The sequence below is a fragment of the Hypanus sabinus genome, chromosome 10 (genome assembly GCF_030144855.1).
Source record: "Hypanus sabinus isolate sHypSab1 chromosome 10, sHypSab1.hap1, whole genome shotgun sequence".
NCBI classification, from domain to species: Eukaryota; Metazoa; Chordata; class Chondrichthyes; order Myliobatiformes; family Dasyatidae; genus Hypanus; species Hypanus sabinus.
Genome location: NC_082715.1, coordinates 120,054,437 through 120,082,398, shown reverse-complemented (window position 1 = coordinate 120,082,398; position 27,962 = coordinate 120,054,437). Strand labels below are relative to the sequence as shown.

Genomic DNA, 27,962 nt, shown 5'->3' with positions numbered 1-27,962 from the left:
CATCTTCGTCTTTGTTTTCATCTTCATCTTCATCTTCCCTATCTTCATCTTCATCTTCATTATCTTCATCCTCGTCTTTGTCTTCATTGTTTTCGTCTTCATCTTCCTTATCTTCATCTCCATCTTCATTATCTTCATCTTCATCTTCATTGTCTTCATCTTTGTTGTCTTCATTTTCATTTTCTTTATATTCATTTTTGTTCCTTGTCTTCATCTTCATCTCCTCTGCCTCCATCTTCTCTTCCTCCATCATCTCCTACTCAGCCTTCTCCTCTTCCTCCTCCATCTTCTCCTCCTTCTCCTCCTTAATCTATCTTCTTCTCCTCCATCTTCTCTATTTCCACCTTCTCCATCTCTCCTCTTTCATCTTCTCATCCTCATCCTTCATCTCCTCCACCTCCTCTCCATTTTCTCCACGTTCTCCCTCCACCTCCTGCTCCTCTTCCTTCTCCTTCTCTTTCCTTCTTCTACTCCTCCTATTCTACAGCTTCATTTTCTTAATCTTCATCATGTTCATTTTCCTTCTCTTCATCTTTGTCTTCATTGTCTTCATCTTCATCTCCTCTTTCTCAGTCTTACCCTTCTCCACCTCCTCCCCTCCATCTTCTCCTCCTTTTTCTTTCTCCTCCTTCCTCTTCTGTTTCTTCTCCTTCCTCTCTTCCTCTATCTTCTTCTCTTCCTCCATCTTCTCCTCCTACCTTTCCTCCTCAACCTCCTTCAACTTCTCTATCTTTTTCCCCTCCATTTTCTCCTGCTCTTCCTCATCTTTCTTCATGTTCTCTTCCATCCTCCCCTCCAGCTTCTCCTCCCCCTCCACCTTCTCCTCCCCCTCCACCTTCTCCTCCCCCTCCACCTTCTCCTCCCCCTCCACCTTCTCCTCCCCCTCCACCTTCTCCTCCCCCTCCACCTTCTCCTCCCCCTCCACCTTCTCCTCCCCCTCCAGCTTCTCCTCCCCCTCCACCTTCTCCTCCCCCTCCATCTATTCTTTTATCTCTTCTTCCTTCATCTTCTCCTCCTCCTGGGATGTCTGGAGTGTCTTACGCAGAGAGGTTAGAGAGACTGGGCTTGTACATGCTGGAATTAAGGAGATTGAGAGGGGATTTGATTGAAACGTTTAAATAAGGGATTGGACAAGATATGTTCCAGGAAATATGTTCCAGATGCTGGGAGAGTCCAGTACCAGAGGGCATGGTTTGAGAATAAGGGGTAGGTCATTCATGACAGAGTTAAGGAAGAACTTCTTCTCCCACAGAGTTGTGGGGGTCTGGAATGCACTGCCTCGGAAGGTAGTGGAGGCCAATTCTCTGGATGCTTTCAAGAAGGAGCTAGATAGATATCTTATGGATAGGGGAATCAAGAGATATGGGGACAAGGCAGGAACCGGGTATAGATAGTAGTTGATCAGCCATGATCTCCATGGCTTGAGGGGCCGATTGGTCTACTTCTGCAGCTATTGTCTGTTAATTATCTATTCCTCCTCCTTCATCTCCTCCATCTTCTCCGCCTCCCCTCCTTCTCCATCTTATCTTCCTTCATCTGCTCCTCCAGCTCCTCATCGTCCACCTCCATCTTCTCTTCCTCCATCATCTCCTCCTCCACCTTATCTTTCTCCTCCTTCATCCTCTCCTCCACCTTCATTTATCTTCTTCTCCTCCATCTCCATCTTCTCCAACTCTTTCATCTTCTCAATCTTCTCATCCTCCTCATCCTTCATCTCCACCTCCTCTCCATCTTCTCCTCGTTCTCCATCTCCTCCTGCTGCTCTTCCTCTGCTTCATCTCTTCCTTCTCCTTCCCTTTCATCTTTTCCTTCTACTCCTATTCTACAGCTTCATTTTCTTCATCTTCATCATCATCTTCATCTCCTCCTTCTCAGTCTTGCCCTTCTCCTCCACCTCCTCCCCTCCATCTACTCCTCCTCCTCCATTTCCTCCTCTTCCTCTTTCATATTCTCTGTCCCCTCATCCTCCAATTCCTCCTCTATGTTCTTTTACTCCTCCATTGTCTCCTGCTCTTCCTCATCCTTCTCCTCCTTCATGTTCTCTTCCATGGTCCCCTTCTCCTCCCCTCCACCTTCTCCTTAATTTTCTCATCATCCTCCTCCATCTATTCATTTATCTCCTCTGCCTCCTCATTCTCCATCTCCTCTATTTTCTTTTACTTCTCCATTTTCTCTTGCTTTTCCTCATCCTTCTCCTTCTTCATGTTCTCTTCCATGGTCGTCTCCACCCCTCCACCTTCTCCTCCTCCTTAATCTGCTTATCCTCTTCCTCCATCTTGTCCTTCCTGTCCTCCTCTTCCTCTCCTCCTTTATCTTCTCCTTCATTTTGTCTCCTCCATCTTCTCCCATTCCATCCTCCTCCATCTGCACCTCATTCTCCTTCTTCTTCTCCTCCTCCTCCTCCTCCTCCTCCATCTTCTCCTGCTCCTCCTCCTTCTCCATCTCCTGCTCCTCCTCCATCTCCATCTCCATCTCCTTCTCCATCTCCTGCTCCATCTCCTGCTCCATCTCCTGCTCCATCTCCTGCTCCATCTCCTGCTCCATCTCCTGCTCCATCTCCTGCTCCATCTCCTGCTCCATCTCCAGCTCCATCTCCAGCTCCATCTCCAGCTCCATCTCCAGCTCCATCTCCAGCTCCATCTCCAGCTCCATCTCCAGCTCCATCTCCAGCTCCATCTCCTGCTCCATCTCCAGCTCCATCTCCAGCTCCATCTCCTTCTCCATCTCCTTCTCCATCTCCTTCTCCATCTCCTTCTCCATCTCCTTCTCCATCTCCTTCTCCATCTCCTTCTCCATCTCCTTCTCCATCTCCTTCTCCATCTCCTTCTCCATCTCCTTCTCCATCTCCTTCTCCATCTCCTTCTCCATCTCCTTCTCCATCTCCTTCTCCATCTCCTTCTCCATCTCCTTCTCCATCTCCTTCTCCATCTCCTTCTCCATCTCCTTCTCCATCTCCTTCTCCATCTCCTTCTCCATCTCCTTCTCCATCTCCTTCTCCATCTCCTTCTCCATCTCCTTCTCCATCTCCTTCTCCATCTGCTGCTCCATCTGCTGCTCCATCTGCTGCTCCTTCTCCTGCTCCTTCTCCTGCTCCTCCCCCTTCTCCATCTTCTCCTCCTCCTCTTCCATTTCCTCCTCTTCCTCTTTCATCTTCTCTGTCCCCTCATCCTCCAATTCCTCCTCTATGTTCTTTTACTCCTCCATTGTCTCCTGCTCTTCCTCATCCTTCTCCTCCTTCATGTGCTCTTCCATGGTCTCCTTCTCCTCCCCTCCACCTTCTCCTCAATTTTCTCATCATCCTCCTCCATCTATTCTTTTATCTCCTCTGCCTCCTCATTCTCCATCTCCTCTATTTTCTTTTACTTCTCCATTTTCTCTTGCTCTTCCTCATCCTTCTCCTTCATGTTCTCTTGCATGGTCGTCTCCACCCCACCATCTTCTCCTCCTCCTTAATCTTCTTATCCTCTTCCTCCATCTTGTCCTTCCTGTCCTCCTCTTCCTCTCCTCCTTTATTTTCTATTCCGTCCTCCTCCATCTGCACCTCATTCTCCTTCTTCTCCTCCTCCTCCATCTTCTCCTGCTCCTCCCCTTCTCCATCTCCTGCTCCTCTCCCTTCTCCATCTCCTGCTCCTCTCCCTTCTCCATCTCCTGCTCCTCTCCCTTCTCCATCTCCTGCTCCTCTCCCTTCTCCATCTCCTGCTCATCTCCCTTCTCCAACTCCTGCTCCTCTCCCTTCTCCATCTCCTGCTCCTCTCCCTTCTCCATCTCCTGCTCCTCTCCCTTCTCCATCTCCTGCTCCTCTCCCTTCTCCATCTCCTGCTCCTCTCCCTTCTCCATCTCCTGCTCCTCTCCCTTCTCCATCTCCTGCTCCTCTCCCTTCTCCATCTCCTGCTCCTCTCCCTTCTCCATCTCCTGCTCCTCTCCCTTCTCCATCTCCTGCTCCTCACCCTTCTCCATCTCCTGCTCCTCACACTTCTCCATCTCCTGCTCCTCACCCTTCTCCATCTCCTGCTCCTCCCCCTTCTCCAATCCCTGCTCCTCCTCCTCCTCTCCTCCTTTATCTTCTCCTTCTCCTTCATGTTGTCTGCTCCATCTTCTCCCTTTCCATCCTCCTCCGTCATCTTCTCTTCCTCATCCTCTTCCATCTTCCCCTCCTCCTCCTTGTCCTTCATCCTGTCCTGGTCCTTCCCCACCTCCTCCCTCTCTTCTTTCATGTGCACTTCCTCCTCATTCTCCATCTCCTCCTCTTCTTCATCTATTTTCTCCTCCTCCTCCATCTTCTACTCCTACTTCTCATAATCTTCATCATCTATTTCATTTCGTCTTTATCTTCATTTTCGTCTTCTTTGCCTTCATCTTCATTTTTGCCTTCGTTTTCATCTTCATCTTCGTCGTCATCTTCAGCATCATCAGCATCTTCTCATCCTCCACCTTCTCCATCTTCTCTTCTGCTCCTCTGCCAGCTTCTCCCCCTCCTCCCCATCTCCTCTTCCTCCTTCCTGCTCCTCTCTTTTCCTCTTTCCTATTCATCATCATTTTCATCTTCATCTTTGTCTTCATAATCTTTGTCTTGGTCTTCTTCTTCATCTCTGCCTCCATCATCTCTTCCTTCATCTGCTCCTCCAGCTCCTCATTGTCCACCTCCATCTTCTCTTCCTCCATCATCTTCTCCTCCACCTTCTCCTCTTTCTCCTCCTTCATTCTCTCCTCCATCTCCAAATTCTCCATCTCTCCTCTTACAACTTCTCAATCTTCTCATCCTCCTCACCCTTCATCTCCTCCATCTCCTCTCCATCTTCTCCTTGTTCTCCATCTCCTTCTCCTCCTCTGCTTCATCTCTTCCTTCTCCTTCTCTTTCATCTTCTTCTACTCCTACAGCTTCATTTTCTTTATCTTCATCTTTGTCTTCATCTTCATCTCCTCCTTCTTAGTCTTACCCTTCTCCTCCTCCACCTCCTGCATCTACTCCTCCTTCCTCTTCTCTTTCTTCTCCTTCCTCTTTTTCTCTCATCTCCCCCTCGCCCCTCCCCCTCCCCTCCACCCCAGCTCCTTCATCTTCTCCCCCTCGTTCCTGTTCCTCTCATTTCCTATTATCTTCATTTTCTTCTTCATCTTCATGTTCTTCATCTTCATAATCTTGGCCTTCATCTTTGTTTTCATCTTCATCGTCATCATCTTCCTTTTCTTCGTCTCCATCATCTTCGTTTTCATGGTCTTCATTATCTTCATCTTCATTTTTGTTATCTTCGTCGTCATCATTTTCATTTTCTTCATTTTTGTTTTTTGTCTTCATCTTCATCTCTTCTGCCTGCATCTTCTCTTCATCTGTTCCTCCAGCTCCACATCGTCCACCTCCGTGTTCTCTTTTCCATCATCTCCTCCTCCGCCTTCTCCTTTCTCCTCCTTCATCTGCTCCCCTCCTCCTCCATCTTCTACTCTTATTTCTCTTTCTCTTCATAATCTTTTTTATCTTCATCATCTTTACCTTCATTTTCATTTTCTTTCCATTCATCTTCATTTTTGCCTTTGTTTTCATCTTCAGCATCGTCATCTCCTCCACCTTCTCTTCCTCTTTCATCTCCATCTTCTCTTCCATCATCTCCTCCTGCTGCTCTTCCTCCTCCTTTGTCTTCTCGATCTTCTCCACCTCCTTCACCTCCATCTTCTCTTGCTCCTTCTCTGTTGTCTCCTCATCTGCTTTTACTCCATCTCCTCCAACTCCTCTACCTCTTCCTCTTCCTCCGTCTTCTCTCCCTCCATCTTCCCTTCCTCTTCCTTCTCCATTTTCTCTTCTGCGCCTGCTCCTCCTCCCTCTCCTCCATCTCTTCCTCCTCCTCCTCCTTCATCTTCTCCCCCTCCTTCCTGCTCCTCTCATTTCCTTCTAACTCCTATTCATCTTCATTTTCATCATCTTCGTCTTTGTTTTCATCTTCATCTTCATCTTCCTTATCTTCATCCTCGTCTTTGTCTTCATTGTTTTCGTCTTCATCTTCATCTTATCTTCATCTCCATCTTCATTATCTTCATCTTCATCTTCATTGTCTTCCTTATCTTCATCCTCATCTTCATTATCTTCATCTTTGTTGTCTTCATTTTCATTTTCTTGATCTTCATTTTTGTTCCTTGTCTTCATCTTCATCTCCTCTGCCTCTATCTTCTCTTCCTCCATCATCTCCTACTCAGCCTTCTCCTCTTCCTCCTCCATCTTCTCCTCCTTCTCCTCCTTAATCTATCTTCTTCTCCTCCATCTTCTCTATTTCCACCTTCTCCATCTCTCCTCTTTCATCTTCTCATCCTCATCCTTCATCTCCTCCACCTCCTCTCCATTTTCTCCACGTTCTCCCTCCACCTCCTGCTCCTCTTCCTTCTCCTTCTCTTTCCTTCTTCTACTCCTCCTATTCTACAGCTTCATTTTCTTAATCTTCATCATGTTCATTTTCCTTCTCTTCATCTTTGTCTTCATTGTCTTCATCTTCATCTCCTCTTTCTCAGTCTTACCCTTCTCCACCTCCTCCCCTCCATCTTCTCCTCCTTTTTCTTTCTCCTTCCTCTTCTGTTTCTTCTCCTTCCTCTCTTCCTCTATCTTCTTCTCTTCCTCCATCTTCTCCTCCTACCTTTCCTCCTCAACCTCCTTCAACTTCTCTATCTTTTTCCCCTCCATTTTCTCCTGCTCTTCCTCATCTTTCATGTTCTCTTCCATCCTCCCCTCCAGCTTCTCCTCCCCCTCCAGCTTCTCCTCCCCCTCCAGCTTCTCCTCCCCCTCCACCTTCTCCTCCCCCTCCACCTTCTCCTCCCCCTCCACCTTCTCCTCCCCCTCCACCTTCTCCTCCCCCTCCACCTTCTCCTCCCCCTCCACCTTCTCCTCCCCCTCCACCTTCTCCTCCCCCTCCATCTATTCTTTTATCTCTTCTTCCTTCATCTTCTCCTCCTCCTGGGATGTCTGGACTGTCTTACGCAGAGAGGTTAGAGAGACTGGGCTTGTACATGCTGGAATTAAGGAGATTGAGAGGGGATTTGATTGAAACGTTTAAATAAGGGATTGGACAAGATATGTTCCAGGAAATATGTTCCAGATGCTGGGAGAGTCATGGTTTGATGAATAGGGCATGGTTTGAGAATAAGGGATAGGTCATTTATTACAGAGTTAAGGAAGAACTTCTTCTCCCACAGAGTTGTGGGGGTCTGGAATGCACTGCCTCGGAAGGTGGTGGAGGCCAATTCTCTGGATGCTTTCAAGAAGGAGCTAGATAGATATCTTATGGATAGGGGAATCAAGAGATATGGGGACAAGGCAGGAACCGGGTATAGATAGTAGTTGATCAGCCATGATCTCCATGGCTTGAGGGGCCGATTGGTCTACTTCTGCAGCTATTGTCTGTTAATTATCTATTCCTCCTCCTTCATCTCCTCCATCTTCTCCGCCTCCCCTCCTTCTCCATCTTATCTTCCTTCATCTGCTCCTCCAGCTCCTCATCGTCCACCTCCATCTTCTCTTCCTCCATCATCTCCTCCTCCACCTTATCTTTCTCCTCCTTCATCCTCTCCTCCACCTTCATTTATCTTCTTCTCCTCCATCTCCACCTTCTCCTACTCTTTCATCTTCTCAATCTTCTCATCCTCCTCATCCTTCATCTCCACCTCCTCTCCATCTTCTCCTCGTTCTCCATCTCCTCCTGCTGCTCTTCCTCTGCTTCATCTCTTCCTTCTCCTTCCCTTTCATCTTTTCCTTCTACTCCTATTCTACAGCTTCATTTTCTTCATCTTCATCATCATCTTCATCTCCTCCTTCTCAGTCTTGCCCTTCTCCTCCACCTCCTCCCCTCCATCTACTCCTCCTCCTCCATTTCCTCCTCTTCCTCTTTCATCTTCTCTGTCCCCTCATCCTCCAATTCCTCCTCTATGTTCTTTTACTCCTCCATTGTCTCCTGTTCTTCCTCATCCTTCTGCTCCTTCATGTTCTCTTCCATGGTCTCCTTCTCCTCCCCTCCACCTTCTCCTTAATTTTCTCATCATCCTCCTCCATCTATTCTTTTATCTCCTCTGCCTCCTCATTCTCCATCTCCTCTATTTTCTTTCACTTCTCCATTTTCTCTTGCTTTTCCTCATCCTTCTCCTTCTTCATGTTCTCTTCCATGGTTGTCTCCACCCCTCCACCTTCTCCTCCTCCTTAATCTTCTTATCCTCTTCCTCCATCTTGTCCTTCCTGTCCTCCTCTTCCTCTTCTCCTTTATCTTCTCCTTCATTTTGTCTCCTCCATCTTCTCCCGTTCCATCCTCCTCCATCTGCACCTCATTCTCCTTCTTCTCCTCCTCCTCCTCCTCCTCCTCCATCTTCTCCTGCTCCACCTCCTTCTCCATCTCCTGCTCCTCCTCCATCTCCATCTCCATCTCCATCTCCATCTCCATCTCCTGCTCCATCTCCATCTCCATCTCCTGCTCCATCTCCTGCTCCATCTCCTGCTCCATCTCCTGCTCCATCTCCTGCTCCATCTCCTGCTCCATCTCCTGCTCCATCTCCTGCTCCATCTCCTGCTCCATCTCCTGCTCCATCTCCTGCTCCATCTCCTGCTCCATCTCCTGCTCCATCTCCTGCTCCATCTCCTGCTCCATCTCCTGCTCCATCTCCTGCTCCATCTCCTGCTCCATCTCCTGCTCCATCTCCTGCTCCATCTCCTGCTCCATCTCCTTCTCCTGCTCCTTCTCCTGCTCCTTCTCCTGCTCCTTCTCCTGCTCCTTCTCCTGCTCCTTCTCCTGCTCCTCCCCCTTCTCCATCTTCTCCTCCTCCTCCATTTCCTCCTCTTCCTCTTTCATCTTCTCTGTCCCCTCATCCTCCAATTCCTCCTCTATGTTCTTTTACTCCTCCATTGTCTCCTGCTCTTCCTCATCATTCTCCTCCTTCATGTTCTCTTCCATGGTCTCCTTCTCCTCCCCTCCACCTTCTCCTCAATTTTCTCATCATCCTCCTCCATCTATTCTTTTATCTCCTCTGCCTCCTCATTCTCCATCTCCTCTATTTTCTTTTACTTCTCCATTTTCTCTTGCTCTTCCTCATCCTTCTCCTTCATGTTCTCTTGCATGGTCGTCTCCACCCCTCCATCTTCTCCTCCTCCTTAATCTTCTTATCCTCTTCCTCCATCTTGTCCTTCCTGTCCTCCTCTTCCTCTACTCCTTTATCTTCTATTCCGTCCTCCTTCTCCATCTGCACCTCATTCTCCTTCTTCTCCTCCTCCTCCATCTTCTCCTGCTCCTCCCCTTCTCCATCTCCTACTCCTCTCCCTTCTCCATCTCCTGCTCCTCTCCCTTCTCCATCTCCTGCTCCTCTCCCTTCTCCATCTCCTGCTCCTCTCCCTTCTCCATCTCCTGCTCCTCTCCCTTCTCCATCTCCTGCTCCTCCTCCTCCTCTCCTCCTTTATCTTCTCCTTCTCCTTCATGTTGTCTGCTCCATCTTCTCCCTTTCCATCCTCCTCCGTCATCTTCTCTTCCTCATCCTCTTCCATCTTCCCCTCCTCCTCCTTGTCCTTCATCCTGTCCTGGTCCTTCCCCACCTCCTCCCTCTCTTCTTTCATGTGCACTTCCTCCTCATTCTCCATCTCCTCCTCTTCATCTATTTTCTCCTCCTCCTCCATCTTCTACTCCTACTTCTAATAATCTTCATCATCTTTTTCATTTCGTCTTTATCTTCATCTTCATCTCCGTCTTCATTATCTTCAACTTCATCTTCATTGTCTTCCTTATCTTCATCTTCATTGTCTTCATTATCTTACTCTTCATCATCTTCATCTTCCTTATCTTCACCATCTTCATTATCTTCATCCTCGTCTTTGTCTTCATTGTTTTCGTCTTCATCTTCGTCTTCCTTATCTTCATCTTCATCTCCATCTTCATTATCTTCATCTTCATCTTCATGGTCTTCATTATCTTCATCCTCATCTTCATTATCTTCATCTTTGTTGTCTTCATTTTCATTTTCTTGATCTTCATTTTTGTTCCTTGTCTTCATCTTCATCTCCTCTGCCTCCATCTTCTCTTCCTCCATCATCTCCTACTGAGCCTTCTCCTCTTCCTCCTCCATCTTCTCCTCCTCCTCCTTCATCTATCTTCTCCTCGATCTTCTCTATTTCCACCTTCTCCATCTCTCCTCTTTCATCTTCTCATCCTCATCCTTCATCTCCTCCACCTCCTCTCCATTTTCTCCACGTTCTCCCTCCTCCTCCTGCTCCTCTTTCTTCTCCTTCTCTTTCATCTTCTTATAATCCTCCTATTCTACAGCTTCATTTTCTTAATCTTCATCATGTTCATTTTCCTTCTCTTCATCTTTGTCTTCATTGTCTTCATCTTCATCTCCTCTTTCTCAGTCTTACCCTTCTCCACCTCCTCCCCTCCATCTTCTCCTTTTTCTTTCTCCTCCTTCCTCTTCTGTTTCTTCTCCTTCCTCTCTTCCTCTATCTTCTTCTCTTCCTCCATCTTCTCCTCCTACCTTTCCTCCTCAATCTCCTTCAACTTCTCTATCTTTTTCCCCTCCATTTTCTCCTGCTCTTCCTCATCTTTCTTCATGTTCTCTTCCATCCTCCCCTCCAGCTTCTCCTCCCCCTCCATCTATTCTTTTATCTCTTCTTCCTTCATCTTCTCCTCCTCCTGGGATGTCTGGACTGTCTTACGCAGAGAGGTTAGAGAGACTGGGCTTGTACATGCTGGAATTAAGGAGATTGAGAGGGGATTTGATTGAAACGTTTAAATAAGGGATTGGACAAGATATGTTCCAGGAAATATGTTCCAGATGCTGGGAGAGTCATGGTTTGATGAATAGGGCATGGTTTGAGAATAAGGGATAGGTCATTTATTACAGAGTTAAGGAAGAACTTCTTCTCCCAGAGAGTTGTGGGGGTCTGGAATGCACTGCCTCGGAAGGTAGTGGAGGCCAATTCTCTGGATGCTTTCAAGAAGGAGCTAGATAGGTATCTTATGGATAGGGGAATCAAAAGATATGGGGACAAGGCAGGAACCGGGTATTGATAGTAGTTGATCAGCCATGATCTCCATGGCTTGAGGGGCCGATTGGTCTACTTCTGCAGCTATTGTCTGTTAATTATCTATTCCTCCTCCTTCATCTCCTCCATCTTCTCCGCCTCCTTAATCTTCTTATCCTCTTCCTCCATCTTGTCCTTCCTGTCCTCCTCTTCCTCTCCTCCTTTATCTTCTCCTATTCCATCCTCCTTCTCCATCTGCACCTCATTCTCCTTCTTCTCCTCTCCCTTCTCCATCTCCTGCTCCTCCTCCTCCTCTCCTCCTTTATCTTCTCCTTCTCCTTCATGTTGTCTGCTCCATCTTCTCCCTTTCCATCCTCCTCCGTCATCTTCTCTTCCTCATCCTCTTCCATCTTCCCCTCCTCCTCCTTGTCCTTCATCCTGTCCTGGTCCTTCCCCACCTCCTCCCTCTCTTCTTTCATGTGCACTTCCTCCTCATTCTCCATCTCCTCCACTTCTTCATCTATTTTCTCCTCCTCCTCCATCTTCTACTCCTACTTCTCATAATCTTCATCATCTTTTTCATTTCGTCTTTATCTTCATTTTCGTCTTCTTTGCCTTCATCATTTTTGCCTTCGTTTTCATCGTCATCTTCAGCATCATCAGCATCTTCTCATCCTCCACCTTCTCCATCTTCTCTTCTGCTCCTCCGCCAGCTTCTCCCCCATCTCCTCCTCCTCCTTCCTGCTCCTCTCTTTTCCTCTTTCCTATTCATCATCATTTTCATCTTCATCTTTGTCTTCATAATCTTTGTCTTTGTCTTCTTCTTCATCTCTGCCTCCATCATCTCTTCCTTCATCTGCTCCTCCAGCTCCTCATTGTCCACCTCCATCTTCTCTTCCTCCATCATCTTCTCCACCTTCTACTCTTTCTCCTCCTTCATTCTCTCCTCCATCTCCAAATTCTCCATCTCTCCTCTTTCAACTTCTCAATCTTCTCATCCTCCTCACCCTTCATCTCCTCCACCTCCTCTCCATCTTCTCCTTGTTCTCCATCTCCTTCTCCTCCTCTGCTTCATCTCTTCCTTCTCCTTCTCTTTCATCTTCTTCTACTCCTACAGCTTCATTTTCTTTATCTTCATCTTTGTCTTCATCTTCATCTCCTCCTTCTTAGTCTTACCCTTCTCCTCCTCCACCTCCTGCATCTACTCCTCCTTCCTCTTCTCTTTCTTCTCCTTCCTCTTTTTCTCTCATCTCCCCCTCACCCCTCCCCCTCCCCTCCACCCCAGCTCCTTCATCTTCTCCCCCTCGTTCCTGTTCCTCTCATTTCCTATTATCTTCATTTTCTTCTTCATCTTCATGTTCTTCATCTTCATAATCTTGGCCTTCATCTTTGTTTTCATCTTCATCGTCATCATCTTCCTTTTCTTCGTCTCCATCATCTTCGTTTTCATGGTCTTCATTATCTTCATCTTCATTTTTGTTATCTTCGTCGTCATCATTTTCATTTTCTTCATTTGTGTTTTTTGTCTTCATCTTCATCTCTTCTGCCTGCATCTTCTCTTCATCTGTTCCTCCAGCTCCACATCGTCCACCTCCGTGTTCTCTTTCTCCATCATCTCCTCCTCCGCCTTCTCCTTTCTCCTCCTTCATCTGCTCCCCTCCTTCTCCATCTTCTACTCTTATTTCTCTTTCTCTTCATAATCTTTTTTATCTTCATCATCTTTACCTTCATTTTCATTTTCTTTGCATTCATCTTCATTTTTGCCTTCATTTTCATCTTCAGCATCGTCATCTCCTCCTCCACCTTCTCTTCCTCTTTCATCTCCATCTTTTCCATCATCTCCTCCTGCTGCTCTTCCTCCTCCTTTGTCTTCTCGATCTTCTCCACCTCCTTCACCTCCATCTTCTCTTGCTCCTTCTCTGTTGTCTCCTCATCTGCTTTTACTCCATCTCCTCCAACTCCTCTACCTCTTCCTCTTCCTCCGTCTTCTCTTCCTCCATCTTCCCCTCCTCTTCCTTATCCATTTTCTCTTCTGCGCCTGCTCCTCCTCCCTCTCCTCCATCTCCTCCTCCTCCTCCTTCATCTTCTCCCCCTCCTTCCTGCTCCTCTCATTTCCTTCTAACTCCTATTCATCTTCATTTTCATCATCTTCGTCTTTGTTTTCATCTTCATCATCATTTTCCTTATCTTCATCTTATTCATTGTCTTTATTATCTTCCTCCATCATCTTCATCTTCCTTATCTTCACCTTCATCATTATCTTCATCCTCGACTTTGTCTTCATTGTTTTCGTCTTCATCTTCGTCTTCCTTATCTTCATCTTCATCTTCATCTTCATTGTCTTCATTATCTTCCACTTCATCATCTTCATCTTCCTTATCTTCACCATCTTCATTATCTTCATCCTCGTCTTTGTCTTCATTGTTTTCGTCTTCATCTTCGTCTTCCTTATCTTCATCTTCATCTCCGTCTTCATTATCTTCATCTTCATCTTCATTGTCTTCATTATCTTCCTCTTCATCATCTTCATCTTCCTTATCTTCACCATCTTCATTATCTTCATCCTCGTCTTTGTCTTCATTGTTTTCGTCTTCATCTTCGTCTTCCTTATCTTCATCTTCATCTCCATCTTCATTATCTTCATCTCCATCTTCATTATCTTCATCTTCATCTTCATTGTCTTCCTTATCTTCATCTTCATTGTCTTCATTATCTTCCTCTTCATCATCTTCATCTTCCTTATCTTCACCATCTTCATTATCTTCATCCTCGTCTTTGTCTTCATTGTTTTCGTCTTCATCTTCATCTCCATCTTCATTATCTTCATCTTCATCTTCATTGTCTTCCTTATCTTCATCTTCATTGTCTTCATTATCTTCCTCTTCATCATCTTCATCTTCCTTATCTTCACCATCTTCATTATCTTCATCCTCGTCTTTGTCTTCATTGTTTTCGTCTTCATCTTCGTCTTCCTTATCTTCATCTTCATCTCCATCTTCATTATCTTCATCTTCATCTTCATGGTCTTCATTATCTTCATCCTCATCTTCATTATCTTCATCTTTGTTGTCTTCATTTTCATTTTCTTGATCTTCATTTTTGTTCCTTGTCTTCATCTTCATCTCCTCTGCCTCCATCTTCTCTTCCTCCATCATCTCCTACTGAGCCTTCTCCTCTTCCTCCTCCATCTTCTCCTCCTCCTCCTTCATCTATCTTCTCCTCGATCTTCTCTATTTCCACCTTCTCCATCTCTCCTCTTTCATCTTCTCATCCTCATCCTTCATCTCCTCCACCTCCTCTCCATTTTCTCCACGTTCCCCCTCCTCCTGCTCCTCTTTCTTCTCCTTCTCTTTCATCTTCTTATAATCCTCCTATTCTACAGCTTCATTTTCTTAATCTTCATCATGTTCATTTTCCTTCTCTTCATCTTTGTCTTCATTGACTTCATCTTCATCTCCTCTTTCTCAGTCTTACCCTTCTCCACCTCCTCCCCTCCATCTTCTCCTTTTTCTTTCTCCTCCTTCCTCTTCTGTTTCTTCTCCTTCTTCTCTTCCTCTATCTTCTTCTCTTCCTCCATCTTCTCCTCCTACCTTTCCTCCTCAACCTCCTTCAACTTCTCTATCTTTTTCCCCTCCATTTTCTCCTGCTCTTCCTCATCTTTCTTCATGTTCTCTTCCATCCTCCCCTCCAGCTTCTCCTCCCCCTCCATCTATTCTTTTATCTCTTCTTCCTTCATCTTCTCCTCCTCCTGGGATGTCTGGACTGTCTTACGCAGAGAGGTTAGAGAGACTGGGCTTGTACATGCTGGAATTAAGGAGATTGAGAGGGGATTTGATTGAAACATTTAAATAAGGGATTGGACAAGATATGTTCCAGGAAATATGTTCCAGATGCTGGGAGAGTCCAGTACCAGAGGGCATGGTTTGAGAATAAGGGATAGGTCATTTATTACAGAGTTAAGGAAGAACTTCTTCTCCCAGAGAGTTGTGGGGGTCTGGAATGCACTGCCTCGGAAGGTAGTGGAGGCCAATTCTCTGGATGCTTTCAAGAAGGAGCTAGATAGGTATCTTATGGATAGGGGAATCAAAAGATATGGGGACAAGGCAGGAACCGGGTATTGATAGTAGTTGATGAGCCATGATCTCCATGGCTTGAGGGGCCGATTGGTCTACTTCTGCAGCTATTGTCTGTTAATTATCTATTCCTCCTCCTTCATCTCCTCCATCTTCTCCGCCTCCCCTCCTTCTCCATCTTCACTTCTGCTCCTCCTCTTTCCCATCTCCTCCTCCTCCTTCATCTTCTCCCCCCTTCCTGCTCCTCTATCTTTTCCTCCTAACTCCTATTCATCTTCATTTTTGTTCTTTGTCTTTATCTTCATCTTTGCCTCCATCTTCTCTTCCTTCATCTGCTCCTCCAGCTCCTCATCGTCCACCTCCATCTTCTCTTCCTCCATCATCTCCTCCTCCACCTTATCTTTCTCCTCCTTCATCCTCTCCTCCACCTTCATTTATCTTCTTCTCCTCCATCTCCACCTTCTCCAACTCTTTCATCTTCTCAATCTTCTCATCCTCCTCATCCTTCATCTCCTCCACCTCCTCTCCATCTTCTCCTCGTTCTCCATCTCCTCCTGCTGCTCTTCCTCTGCTTCATCTCTTCCTTCTCCTTCCCTTTCATCTTTTCCTTCTACTCCTATTCTACAGCTTCATTTTCTTCATCTTCATCATCATCTTCATCTCCTCCTTCTCAGTCTTGCCCTTCTCCTCCACCTCCTCCCCTCCATCTTCTCCTCCTCCTCCATTTCCTCCTCTCCCTCTTTCATCTTCTCTGTCCCCTCATCCTCCAATTCCTCCTCTGTGTTCTTTTACTCCTCCATTATCTCCTGCTCTTCCTCATCATTCTCCTCCTTCATGTTCTCTTCCATGGTCTCCTTCTCCTCCCCTCCACCTTCTCCTCAATTTTCTCATCATCCTCCTCCATCTATTCTTTTATCTCCTCTGCCTCCTCATTCTCCATCTCCTCTATTTTCTTTTACTTCTCCATTTTCTCTTGCTCTTCCTCATCCTTCTCCTTCATGTTCTCTTGCATGGTCGTCTCCACCCCTCCATCTTCTCCTCCTCCTTAATCTTCTTATCCTCTTCCTCCATCTTGTCCTTCCTGTCCTCCTCTTCCTCTACTCCTTTATCTTCTATACCGTCCTCCTTCTCCATCTGCACCTCATTCTCCTTCTTCTCCTCCTCCTCCATCTTCTCCTGCTCCTCCCCTTCTCCATCTCCTGCTCCTCTCCCTTCTCCATCTCCTGCTCCTCTCCCTTCTCCATCTCCTGCTCCTCTCCCTTCTCCATCTCCTGCTCCTCTCCCTTCTCCATCTCCTGCTCCTCTCCCTTCTCCATCTCCTGCTCCTCTCCCTTCTCCATCTCCTGCTCCTCTCCCTTCTCCATCTCCTGCTCCTCTCCCTTCTCCATCTCCTGCTCCTCCTCCTCCTCTCCTCCTTTATCTTCTCCTTCTCCTTCATGTTGTCTGCTCCATCTTCTCCCTTTCCATCCTCCTCCGTCATCTTCTCTTCCTCATCCTCTTCCATCTTCCCCTCCTCCTCCTTGTCCTTCATCCTGTCCTGGTCCTTCCCCACCTCCTCCCTCTCTTCTTTCATGTGCACTTCCTCCTCATTCTCCATCTCCTCCTCTTCTTCATCTATTTTCTCCTCCTCCTCCATCTTCTACTCCTACTTCTCATAATCTTCATCATCTTTTTCATTTCGTCTTTATCTTCATCTTCATCTCCATCTTCATTATCTTCAACTTCATCTTCATTGTCTTCCTTATCTTCATCTTCATTGTCTTCATTATCTTCCTCTTCATCATCTTCATCTTCCTTATCTTCACCATCTTCATTATCTTCATCCTCGTCTTTGTCTTCATTGTTTTCGTCTTCATCTTCGTCTTCCTTATCTTCATCTTCATCTCCATCTTCATTATCTTCATCTTCATCTTCATGGTCTTCATTATCTTCATCCTCATCTTCATTATCTTCATCTTTGTTGTCTTCATTTTCATTTTCTTGATCTTCATTTTTGTTCCTTGTCTTCATCTTCATCTCCTCTGCCTCCATCTTCTCTTCCTCCATCATCTCCTACTGAGCCTTCTCCTCTTCCTCCTCCATCTTCTCCTCCTCCTCCTTCATCTATCTTCTCCTCGATCTTCTCTATTTCCACCTTCTCCATCTCTCCTCTTTCATCTTCTCATCCTCATCCTTCATCTCCTCCACCTCCTCTCCATTTTCTCCACGTTCTCCCTCCTCCTCCTGCTCCTCTTTCTTCTCCTTCTCTTTCATCTTCTTATAATCCTCCTATTCTACAGCTTCATTTTCTTAATCTTCATCATGTTCATTTTCCTTCTCTTCATCTTTGTCTTCATTGTCTTCATCTTCATCTCCTCTTTCTCAGTCTTACCCTTCTCCACCTCCTCCCCTCCATCTTCTCCTTTTTCTTTCTCCTCCTTCCTCTTCTGTTTCTTCTCCTTCCTCTCTTCCTCTATCTTCTTCTCTTCCTCCATCTTCTCCTCCTACCTTTCCTCCTCAACCTCCTTCAACTTCTCTATCTTTTTCCCCTCCATTTTCTCCTGCTCTTCCTCATCTTTCTTCATGTTCTCTTCCATCCTCTCCTCCAGCTTCTCCTCCCCCTCCATCTATTCTTTTATCTCTTCTTCCTTCATCTTCTCCTCCTCCTGGGATGTCTGGACTGTCTTACGCAGAGAGGTTAGAGAGACTGGGCTTGTACATGCTGGAATTAAGGAGATTGAGAGGGGATTTGATTGAAACGTTTAAATAAGGGATTGGACAAGATATGTTCCAGGAAATATGTTCCAGATGCTGGGAGAGTCATGGTTTGATGAATAGGGCATGGTTTGAGAATAAGGGATAGGTCATTTATTACAGAGTTAAGGAAGAACTTCTTCTCCCAGAGAGTTGTGGGGGTCTGGAATGCACTGCCTCGGAAGGTAGTGGAGGCCAATTCTCTGGATGCTTTCAAGAAGGAGCTAGATAGGTATCTTATGGATAGGGGAATCAAAAGATATGGGGACAAGGCAGGAACCGGGTATTGATAGTAGTTGATCAGCCATGATCTCCATGGCTTGAGGGGCCGATTGGTCTACTTCTGCAGCTATTGTCTGTTAATTATCTATTCCTCCTCCTTCATCTCCTCCATCTTCTCCGCCTCCTTAATCTTCTTATCCTCTTCCTCCATCTTGTCCTTCCTGTCCTCCTCTTCCTCTCCTCCTTTATCTTCTCCTATTCCATCCTCCTTCTCCATCTGCACCTCATTCTCCTTCTTCTCCTCTCCCTTCTCCATCTCCTGCTCCTCACCCTTCTCCATCTCCTGCTCCTCCTCCTCCTCTCCTCCTTTATCTTCTCCTTCTCCTTCATGTTGTCTGCTCCATCTTCTCCCTTTCCATCCTCCTCCGTCATCTTCTCTTCCTCATCCTCTTCCATCTTCCCCTCCTCCTCCTTGTCCTTCATCCTGTCCTGGTCCTTCCCCACCTCCTCCCTCTCTTCTTTCATGTGCACTTCCTCCTCATTCTCCATCTCCTCCACTTCTTCATCTATTTTCTCCTCCTCCTCCATCTTCTACTCCTACTTCTCATAATCTTCATCATCTTTTTCATTTCGTCTTTATCTTCATTTTCGTCTTCTTTGCCTTCATCATTTTTGCCTTCGTTTTCATCGTCATCTTCAGCATCATCAGCATCTTCTCATCCTCCACCTTCTCCATCTTCTCTTCTGCTCCTCCGCCAGCTTCTCCCCCTCCTCCCCCATCTCCTCCTCCTCCTTCCTGCTCCTCTCTTTTCCTCTTTCCTATTCATCATCATTTTCATCTTCATCTTTGTCTTCATAATCTTTGTCTTTGTCTTCTTCTTCATCTCTGCCTCCATCATCTCTTCCTTCATCTGCTCCTCCAGCTCCTCATTGTCCACCTCCATCTTCTCTTCCTCCATCATCTTCTCCACCTTCTACTCTTTCTCCTCCTTCATTCTCTCCTCCATCTCCAAATTCTCCATCTCTCCTCTTTCAACTTCTCAATCTTCTCATCCTCCTCACCCTTCATCTCCTCCACCTCCTCTCCATCTTCTCCTTGTTCTCCATCTCCTTCTCCTCCTCTGCTTCATCTCTTCCTTCTCCTTCTCTTTCATCTTCTTCTACTCCTACAGCTTCATTTTCTTTATCTTCATCTTTGTCTTCATCTTCATCTCCTCCTTCTTAGTCTTACCCTTCTCCTCCTCCACCTCCTGCATCTACTCCTCCTTCCTCTTCTCTTTCTTCTCCTTCCTCTTTTTCTCTCATCTCCCCCTCACCCCTCCCCCTCCCCTCCACCCCAGCTCCTTCATCTTCTCCCCCTCGTTCCTGTTCCTCTCATTTCCTATTATCTTCATTTTCTTCTTCATCTTCATGTTCTTCATCTTCATAATCTTGGCCTTCATCTTTGTTTTCATCTTCATCGTCATCATCTTCCTTTTCTTCGTCTCCATCATCTTCGTTTTCATGGTCTTCATTATCTTCATCTTCATTTTTGTTATCTTCGTCGTCATCATTTTCATTTTCTTCATTTGTGTTTTTTGTCTTCATCTTCATCTCTTCTGCCTGCATCTTCTCTTCATCTGTTCCTCCAGCTCCACATCGTCCACCTCCGTGTTCTCTTTCTCCATCATCTCCTCCTCCGCCTTCTCCTTTCTCCTCCTTCATCTGCTCCCCTCCTTCTCCATCTTCTACTCTTATTTCTCTTTCTCTTCATAATCTTTTTTATCTTCATCATCTTTACCTTCATTTTCATTTTCTTTGCATTCATCTTCATTTTTGCCTTCATTTTCATCTTCAGCATCGTCATCTCCTCCTCCACCTTCTCTTCCTCTTTCATCTCCATCTTTTCCATCATCTCCTCCTGCTGCTCTTCCTCCTCCTTTGTCTTCTCGATCTTCTCCACCTCCTTCACCTCCATCTTCTCTTGCTCCTTCTCTGTTGTCTCCTCATCTGCTTTTACTCCATCTCCTCCAACTCCTCTACCTCTTCCTCTTCCTCCGTCTTCTCTTCCTCCATCTTCCCCTCCTCTTCCTTATCCATTTTCTCTTCTGCGCCTGCTCCTCCTCCCTCTCCTCCATCTCCTCCTCCTCCTTCATCTTCTCCCCCTCCTTCCTGCTCCTCTCATTTCCTTCTAACTCCTATTCATCTTCATTTTCATCATCTTCGTCTTTGTTTTCATCTTCATCATCATTTTCCTTATCTTCATCTTATTCATTGTCTTTATTATCTTCCTCCATCATCTTCATCTTCCTTATCTTCACCTTCATCATTATCTTCATCCTCGACTTTGTCTTCATTGTTTTCGTCTTCATCTTCGTCTTCCTTATCTTCATCTTCATCTTCATCTTCATTGTCTTCATTATCTTCCACTTCATCATCTTCATCTTCCTTATCTTCACCATCTTCATTATCTTCATCCTCGTCTTTGTCTTCATTGTTTTCGTCTTCATCTTCGTCTTCCTTATCTTCATCTTCATCTCCATCTTCATTATCTTCATCTTCATCTTCATGGTCTTCATTATCTTCATCCTCATCTTCATTATCTTCATCTTTGTTGTCTTCATTTTCATTTTCTTGATCTTCATTTTTGTTCCTTCATCTTCATCTCCTCTGCCTCCATCTTCTCTTCCTCCATCATCTCCTACTCAGCCTTCTCCTCTTCCTCCTCCATCTTCTGCTCCTCCTCCTCCTTCATCTATCTTCTCCTCGATCTTCTCTATTTCCACCTTCTCCATCTCTCCTCTTTCATCTTCTCATCCTCATCCTTCATCTCCTCCACCTCCTCTCCATTTTCTCCACGTTCCCCCTCCTCCTGCTCCTCTTTCTTCTCCTTCTCTTTCATCTTCTTATAATCCTCCTATTCTACAGCTTCATTTTCTTAATCTTCATCATGTTCATTTTCCTTCTCTTCATCTTTGTCTTCATTGACTTCATCTTCATCTCCTCTTTCTCAGTCTTACCCTTCTCCACCTCCTCCCCTCCATCTTCTCCTTTTTCTTTCTCCTCCTTCCTCTTCTGTTTCTTCTCCTTCCTCTCTTCCTCTATCTTCTTCTCTTCCTCCATCTTCTCCTCCTACCTTTCCTCCTCAACCTCCTTCAACTTCTCTATCTTTTTCCCCTCCATTTTCTCCTGCTCTTCCTCATCTTTCTTCATGTTCTCTTCCATCCTCCCCTCCAGCTTCTCCTCCCCCTCCATCTATTCTTTTATCTCTTCTTCCTTCATCTTCTCCTCCTCCTGGGATGTCTGGACTGTCTTACGCAGAGAGGTTAGAGAGACTGGGCTTGTACATGCAGGAATTAAGGAGATTGAGAGGGGATTTGATTGAAACATTTAAATAAGGGATTGGACAAGATATGTTCCAGGAAATATGTTCCAGATGCTGGGAGAGTCCAGTACCAGAGGGCATGGTTTGAGAATAAGGGATAGGTCATTTATTACAGAGTTAAGGAAGAACTTCTTCTCCCAGAGAGTTGTGGGGGTCTGGAATGCACTGCCTCGGAAGGTAGTGGAGGCCAATTCTCTGGATGCTTTCAAGAAGGAGCTAGATAGGTATCTTATGGATAGGGGAATCAAAAGATATGGGGACAAGGCAGGAACCGGGTATTGATAGTAGTTGATCAGCCATGATCTCCATGGCTTGAGGGGCCGATTGGTCTACTTCTGCAGCTATTGTCTGTTAATTATCTATTCCTCCTCCTTCATCTCCTCCATCTTCTCCGCCTCCCCTCCTTCTCCATCTTCTCTTCCTTCATCTGCTCCTCCAGCTCCTCATCGTCCACCTCCATCTTCTCTTCCTCCATCATCTCCTCCTCCACCTTATCTTTCTCCTCCTTCATCCTCTCCTCCACCTTCATTTATCTTCTTCTCCTCCATCTCCACCTTCTCCAACTCTTTCATCTTCTCAATCTTCTCATCCTCCTCATCCTTCATCTCCTCCACCTCCTCTCCATCTTCTCCTCGTTCTCCATCTCCTCCTGCTGCTCTTCCTCTGCTTCATCTCTTCCTTCTCCTTCCCTTTCATCTTTTCCTTCTACTCCTATTCTACAGCTTCATTTTCTTCATCTTCATCATCATCTTCATCTCCTCCTTCTCAGTCTTGCCCTTCTCCTCCACCTCCTCCCCTCCATCTTCTCCTCCTCCTCCATTTCCTCCTCTCCCTCTTTCATCTTCTCTGTCCCCTCATCCTCCAATTCCTCCTCTGTGTTCTTTTACTCCTCCATTGTCTCCTGCTCTTCCTCATCCTTCTCCTCCTTCATGTTCTCTTCCATGGTCTCCTTCTCCTCCACTCCACCTTCTCCTCCTTAATTTTCTAATCATCCTCCTCCATCTATTCTTTTATCTCCTCTGCCTCCTCATTCTCCATCTCCTCCTCTATTTTCTTTTACTTCTCCATTTTCTCTTGCTTTTCCTCATCCTTCTCCTTCTTCATGTTCTCTTCCATGGTCGTCTCCACCCCTCCACCTTCTCCTCCTCCTTAATCTTTTTATCCTCTTCCTCCATCTTGTCCTTCCTGTCCTCCTCTTCCTCTCCTCCTTCTCCATCTCCTGCTCCTCCCCCTTCTCCATCTCCTGCTCCTCCCCTTCTCCAACTCCTGCTCCTCCCCTTCCCCATCTCCTGCTCCTCCCCCTTCTCCAATCCCTGCTCCTCCTCCTCCTCTCCTCCTTTATCTTCTCCTTCTCCTTCATGTTGTCTGCTCCATCTTCTCCCTTTCCATCCTCCTCCGTCATCTTCTCTTCCTCATCCTCTTCCATCTTCCCCTCCTCCTCCTTGTCCTTCATCCTGTCCTGGTCCTTCCCCACCTCCTCCCTCTCTTCTTTCATGTGCACTTCCTCCTCATTCTCCATCTCCTCCTCTTCATCTATTTTCTCCTCCTCCTCCATCTTCTACTCCTACTTCTCATAATCTTCATCATCTTTTTCATTTCGTCTTTATCTTCATTTTCGTCTTCTTTGCCTTCATCTTCATTTTTGCCTTCGTTTTCATCGTCATCTTCAGCATCATCAGCATCTTCTCATCCTCCACCTTCTCCATCTTCTCTTCTGCTCCTCCGCCAGCTTCTCCCCCTCCTCCCCATCTCCTCCTCCTCCTTCCTGCTCCTCTCTTTTCCTCTTTCCTATTCATCATCATTTTCATCTTCATCTTTGTCTTCATCATCTTTGTCTTTGTCTTCTTCTTCATCTCTGCCTCCATCATCTCTTCCATCATCTGCTCCTCCAGCTCCTCATTGTCCACCTCCATCTTCTCTTCCTCCATCATCTTCTCCACCTTCTCCTCTTTCTCCTCCTTCATTCTCTCCTCCATCTCCAAATTCTCCATCTCTCCTCTTTCAACTTCTCAATCTTCTCATCCTCCTCACCCTTCATCTCCTCCACCTCCTCTCCATCTTCTCCTTGTTCTCCATCTCCTTCTGCTCCTCTGCTTCATCTCTTCCTTCTCCTTCTCTTTCATCTTCTTCTACTCCTACAGCTTCATTTTCTTTATCTTCATCTTTGTCTTCATCTTCATCTCCTCCTTCTTAGTCTTACCCTTCTCCTCCTCCACCTCCTGCATCTACTCCTCCTTCCTCTTCTCTTTCTTCTCCTTCCTCTTTTTCTCTCATCTCCCCCTCGCCCCTCCCCCTCCCCTCCACCCCAGCTCTTTCATCTTCTCCCCCTCGTTCCTGTTCCTCTCATTTCCTATTATCTTCATTTTCTTCTTCATCTTCATGTTCTTCATCTTCATAATCTTGGCCTTCATCTTTGTTTTCATCTTCATCGTCATCATCTTCCTTTTCTTCGTCTCCATCATCTTCGTTTTCATGGTCTTCATTATCTTCATCTTCATTTTTGTTATCTTCGTCGTCATCATTTTCATTTTCTTCATTTGTGTTTTTTGTCTTCATCTTCATCTCTTCTGCCTGCATCTTCTCTTCATCTGTTCCTCCAGCTCCACATCGTCCAGCTCCGTGTTCTCTTTCTCCATCATCTCCTCCTCCGCCTTCTCCTTTCTCCTCCTTCATCTGCTCCCCTCCTCCTCCATCTTCTACTCTTATTTCTCTTTCTCTTCATAATCTTTTTTATCTTCATCATCTTTACCTTCATTTTCATTTTCTTTGCATTCATCTTCATTTTTGCCTTCATTTTCATCTTCAGCATCGTCATCTCCTCCTCCACCTTCTCTTCCTCTTTCATCTCCATCTTTTCCATCATCTCCTCCTGCTGCTCTTCCTCCTCCTTTGTCTTCTCGATCTTCTCCACCTCCTTCACCTCCATCTTCTCTTGCTCCTTCTCTGTTGTCTCCTCATCTGCTTTTACTCCATCTCCTCCAACTCCTCTACCTCTTCCTCTTCCTCCGTCTTCTCTCCCTCCATCTTCCCCTCCTCCTCCCTCTCCTCCATCTCCTCCTCCTCCTTCATCTTCTCCCCCTCCTTCCTGCTCCTCTCATTTCCTTCTAACTCCTATTCATCTTCATTTTCATCATCTTCGTCTTTGTTTTCATCTTCATCATCATTTTCCTTATCTTCATCTTCATCTTCATTGTCTTCATTATCTTCCTCTTCATCATCTTCATCTTCCTTATCTTCACCTTCATCTTCATTATCTTCATCCTCGTCTTTGTCTTCATTGTTTTCGTTTTCATCTTCGTCTTCCTTATCTTCATCTTCATCTCCATCTTCATTATCTTCATCTTCATCTTCATTGTCTTCCTTATCTTCATCTTCATTGTCTTCATTATCTTCCTCTTCATCATCTTCATCTTCCTTATCTTCACCATCATCATTATCTTCATCCTCGTCTTTGTCTTCATTGTTTTCGTCTTCATCTTCGTCTTCCTTATCTTCATCTTCATCTCCATCTTCATTATCTTCATCTTCATCTTCATGGTCTTCATTATCTTCATCCTCATCTTCATTATCTTCATCTTTGTTGTCTTCATTTTCATTTTCTTGATCTTCATTTTTGTTCCTTGTATTCATCTTCATCTCTTCCTCCTCCATCTTCTCCTCCTCCTCCTCCTTCATCTATCTTCTCCTCGATCTTCTCTATTTCCACCTTCTCCATCTCTCCTCTTTCATCTTCTCATCCTCATCCTTCATCTCCTCCACCTCCTCTCCATTTTCTCCACGTTCTCCCTCCTCCTCCTGCTCCTCTTTCTTCTCCTTCTCTTTCATCTTCTTATAATCCTCCTATTCTACAGCTTCATTTTCTTAATCTTCATCATGTTCATTTTCCTTCTCTTCATCTTTGTCTTCATTGACTTCATCTTCATCTCCTCTTTCTCAGTCTTACCCTTCTCCACCTCCTCCCCTCCATCTTCTCCTTTTTCTTTCTCCTCCTTCCTCTTCTGTTTCTTCTCCTTCCTCTCTTCCTCTATCTTCTTCTCTTCCTCCATCTTCTCCTCCTACCTTTCCTCCTCAACCTCCTTCAACTTCTCTATCTTTTTCCCCTCCATTTTCTCCTGCTCTTCCTCATCTTTCTTCATGTTCTCTTCCATCCTCCCCTCCAGCTTCTCCTCCCCCTCCATCTATTCTTTTATCTCTTCTTCCTTCATCTTCTCCTCCTCCTGGGATGTCTGGACTGTCTTACGCAGAGAGGTTAGAGAGACTGGGCTTGTACATGCTGGAATTAAGGAGATTGAGAGGGGATTTGATTGAAACGTTTAAATAAGGGATTGGACAAGATATGTTCCAGGAAATATGTTCCAGATGCTGGGAGAGTCCAGTAGCAGAGGGCATGGTTTGAGAATAAGGGGTAGGTCATTTATGACAGAGTTAAGGAAGAACTTCTTCTCCCAGAGAGTTGTGGGGGTCTGGAATGCACTGCCTCGGAAGGTAGTGGAGGCCAATTCTCTGGATGCTTTCAAGAAGGAGCTAGATAGGTATCTTATGGATAGGGGATCTTCCTTATCTTCATCTTCATTGTCTTCATTATCTTCCTCTTCATCTTCATCTTCCTTATCTTCACCATCTTCATTATCTTCATCCTCGTCTTTGTCTTCATTGTTTTCGTCTTCATCTTCGTCTTCCTTATCTTCATCTTCATCTCCATCTTCATTATCTTCATCTTCATCTTCATTGTCTTCCATATCTTCATCTTCATCTTCATTGTCTTCATTATCTTCCTCTTCATCATCTTCATCTTCCTTATCTTCACCATCTTCATTATCTTCATCCTCGTCTTTGTCTTCATTGTTTTCGTCTTCATCTCCGTCTTCCTTATCTTCATCTTCATCTCCATCTTCATGGTCTTCATTATCTTCATCCTCATCTTCAGTATCTTCATCCTCATCTTCATTATCTTCATCTTTGTTGTCTTCATTTTCATTTTCTTGATCTTCATTTTTGTTCCTTGTCTTCATCTTCATCTCCTCTGCCTCCATCTTCTCTTTCTCCATCATCTCCTACTCAGCCTTCTCCTCTTCCTCCTCCTCCTCCTTCATCTATCTTCTCCTCGATCTTCTCTATTTCCACCTTCTCCATCTCTCCTCTTTCATCTTCTCATCCTCATCCTTCATCTCCTCCACCTCCTCTCCATTTTCTCCACGTTCTCCCTCCTCCTCCTGCTCCTCTTTCTTCTCCTTCTCTTTCATCTTCTTTTAATCCTCCTATTCTACAGCTTCATTTTCTTAATCTTCATCATGTTCATTTTCCTTCTCTTCATCTTTGTCTTCATTGTCTTCATCTTCATCTCCTCTTTCTCAGTCTTACCCTTCTCCACCTCCTCCCCTCCATCTTCTCCTTTTTCTTTCTCCTCCTTCCTCTTCTGTTTCTTCTCCTTCCTCTCTTCCTCTATCTTCTTCTCTTCCTCCATCTTTTCCTCCTACCTTTCCTCTTCAACCTCCTTCAACTTCTCTATCTTTTTCCCCTCCATTTTCTCCTGCTCTTCCTCATCTTTCTTCATGTTCTCTTCCATCCTCCCCTCCAGCTTCTCCTCCCCCTCCATCTATTCTTTTATCTCTTCTTCCTTCATCTTCTCCTCCTCCTGGGATGTCTGGACTGTCTTACGCAGAGAGGTTAGAGAGACTGGGCTTGTACATGCTGGAATTAAGGAGATTGAGAGGGGATTTGATTGAAACGTTTAAATAAGGGATTGGACAAGATATGTTCCAGGAAATATGTTCCAGATGCTGGGAGAGTCCAGTACCAGAGGGCATGGTTTGAGAATAAGGGGTAGGTCATTTATGACAGAGTTAAGGAAGAACTTCTTCTCCCAGAGAGTTGTGGGGGTCTGGAATGCACTGCCTTGGAAGGTAGTGGAGGCCAATTCTCTGGATGCTTTCAAGAAGGAGCTAGATAGGTATCTTATGGATAGGGGAATCAAAAGATATGGGGACAAGGCAGGAACCGGGTATTGATAGTAGTTGATCAGCCATGATCTCCATGGCTTGAGGGGCCGATTGGTCTACTTCTGCAGCTATTGTCTGTTAATTATCTATTCCTCCTCCTTCATCTCCTCCATCTTCTCCGCCTCCTTAATCTTCTTATCCTCTTCCTCCATCTTGTCCTTCCTGTCCTCCTCTTCCTCTCCTCCTTTATCTTCTCCTATTCCATCCTCCTTCTCCATCTGCACCTCATTCTCCTTCTTCTCCTCCTCCTCCTCCTCCATCTTCTCCTGCTCCTCCCCCTTCTCCATCTCCTGCTCCTCTCCCTTCTCCATCTCCTGCTCCTCTCCCTTCTCCATCTCCTGCTCCTCACCCTTCTCCATCTCCTGCTCCTCCCCCTTCTCCAATCCCTGCTCCTCCTCCTCCTCTCCTCCTTTATCTTCTCCTTCTCCTTCATGTTGTCTGCTCCATCGTCTCCCTTTCCATCCTCCTCCGTCATCTTCTCTTCCTCATCCTCTTCCATCTTCCCCTCCTCCTCCTTGTCCTTCATCCTGTCCTGGTCCTTCCCCACCTCCTCCCTCTCTTCTTTCATGTGCACTTCCTCCTCATTCTCCATCTCCTCCTATTCT

The 27,962-nt window shown here is 45.6% G+C and overlaps 2 protein-coding genes across 6 annotated transcripts in view; one reads left to right on the top strand and one right to left on the bottom strand.

The window, feature by feature from the left end:
• The window catches only part of mocs1 (molybdenum cofactor synthesis 1), a 132,118-nt gene that overhangs the window by 17,725 nt on the left and 86,431 nt on the right, over positions 1-27,962 (top strand). The window lies entirely within an intron of this gene.
• Positions 3,052-8,680, bottom strand: LOC132401041 (putative uncharacterized protein DDB_G0287113). The gene is made up of 2 exons (XM_059982804.1): positions 8,155-8,680; positions 3,052-3,501 (listed from the first exon to the last, which is right to left on the bottom strand). Exons 1-2 carry the CDS (start codon positions 8,667-8,669, stop codon positions 3,459-3,461), a joined length of 558 nt encoding a protein of 185 aa, XP_059838787.1. The 5' UTR covers positions 8,670-8,680; the 3' UTR covers positions 3,052-3,458.

Excerpts from the sequence above, each read along its gene's own strand:
- LOC132401041 (XM_059982804.1), bottom strand. The coding sequence starts at position 8,669 with ATGGAGCAGGAGATGGAGCAGGAGATGGAGCAGGAGATGGAGCAGGAG. Across the intron at positions 3,502-8,154 it reads AGATTAAGGAGGAGGAGAAG|AGGAAGAGGAGGACAGGAAG; the intron begins GTGGAGGGGTGG and ends ATAAAGGAGGAG.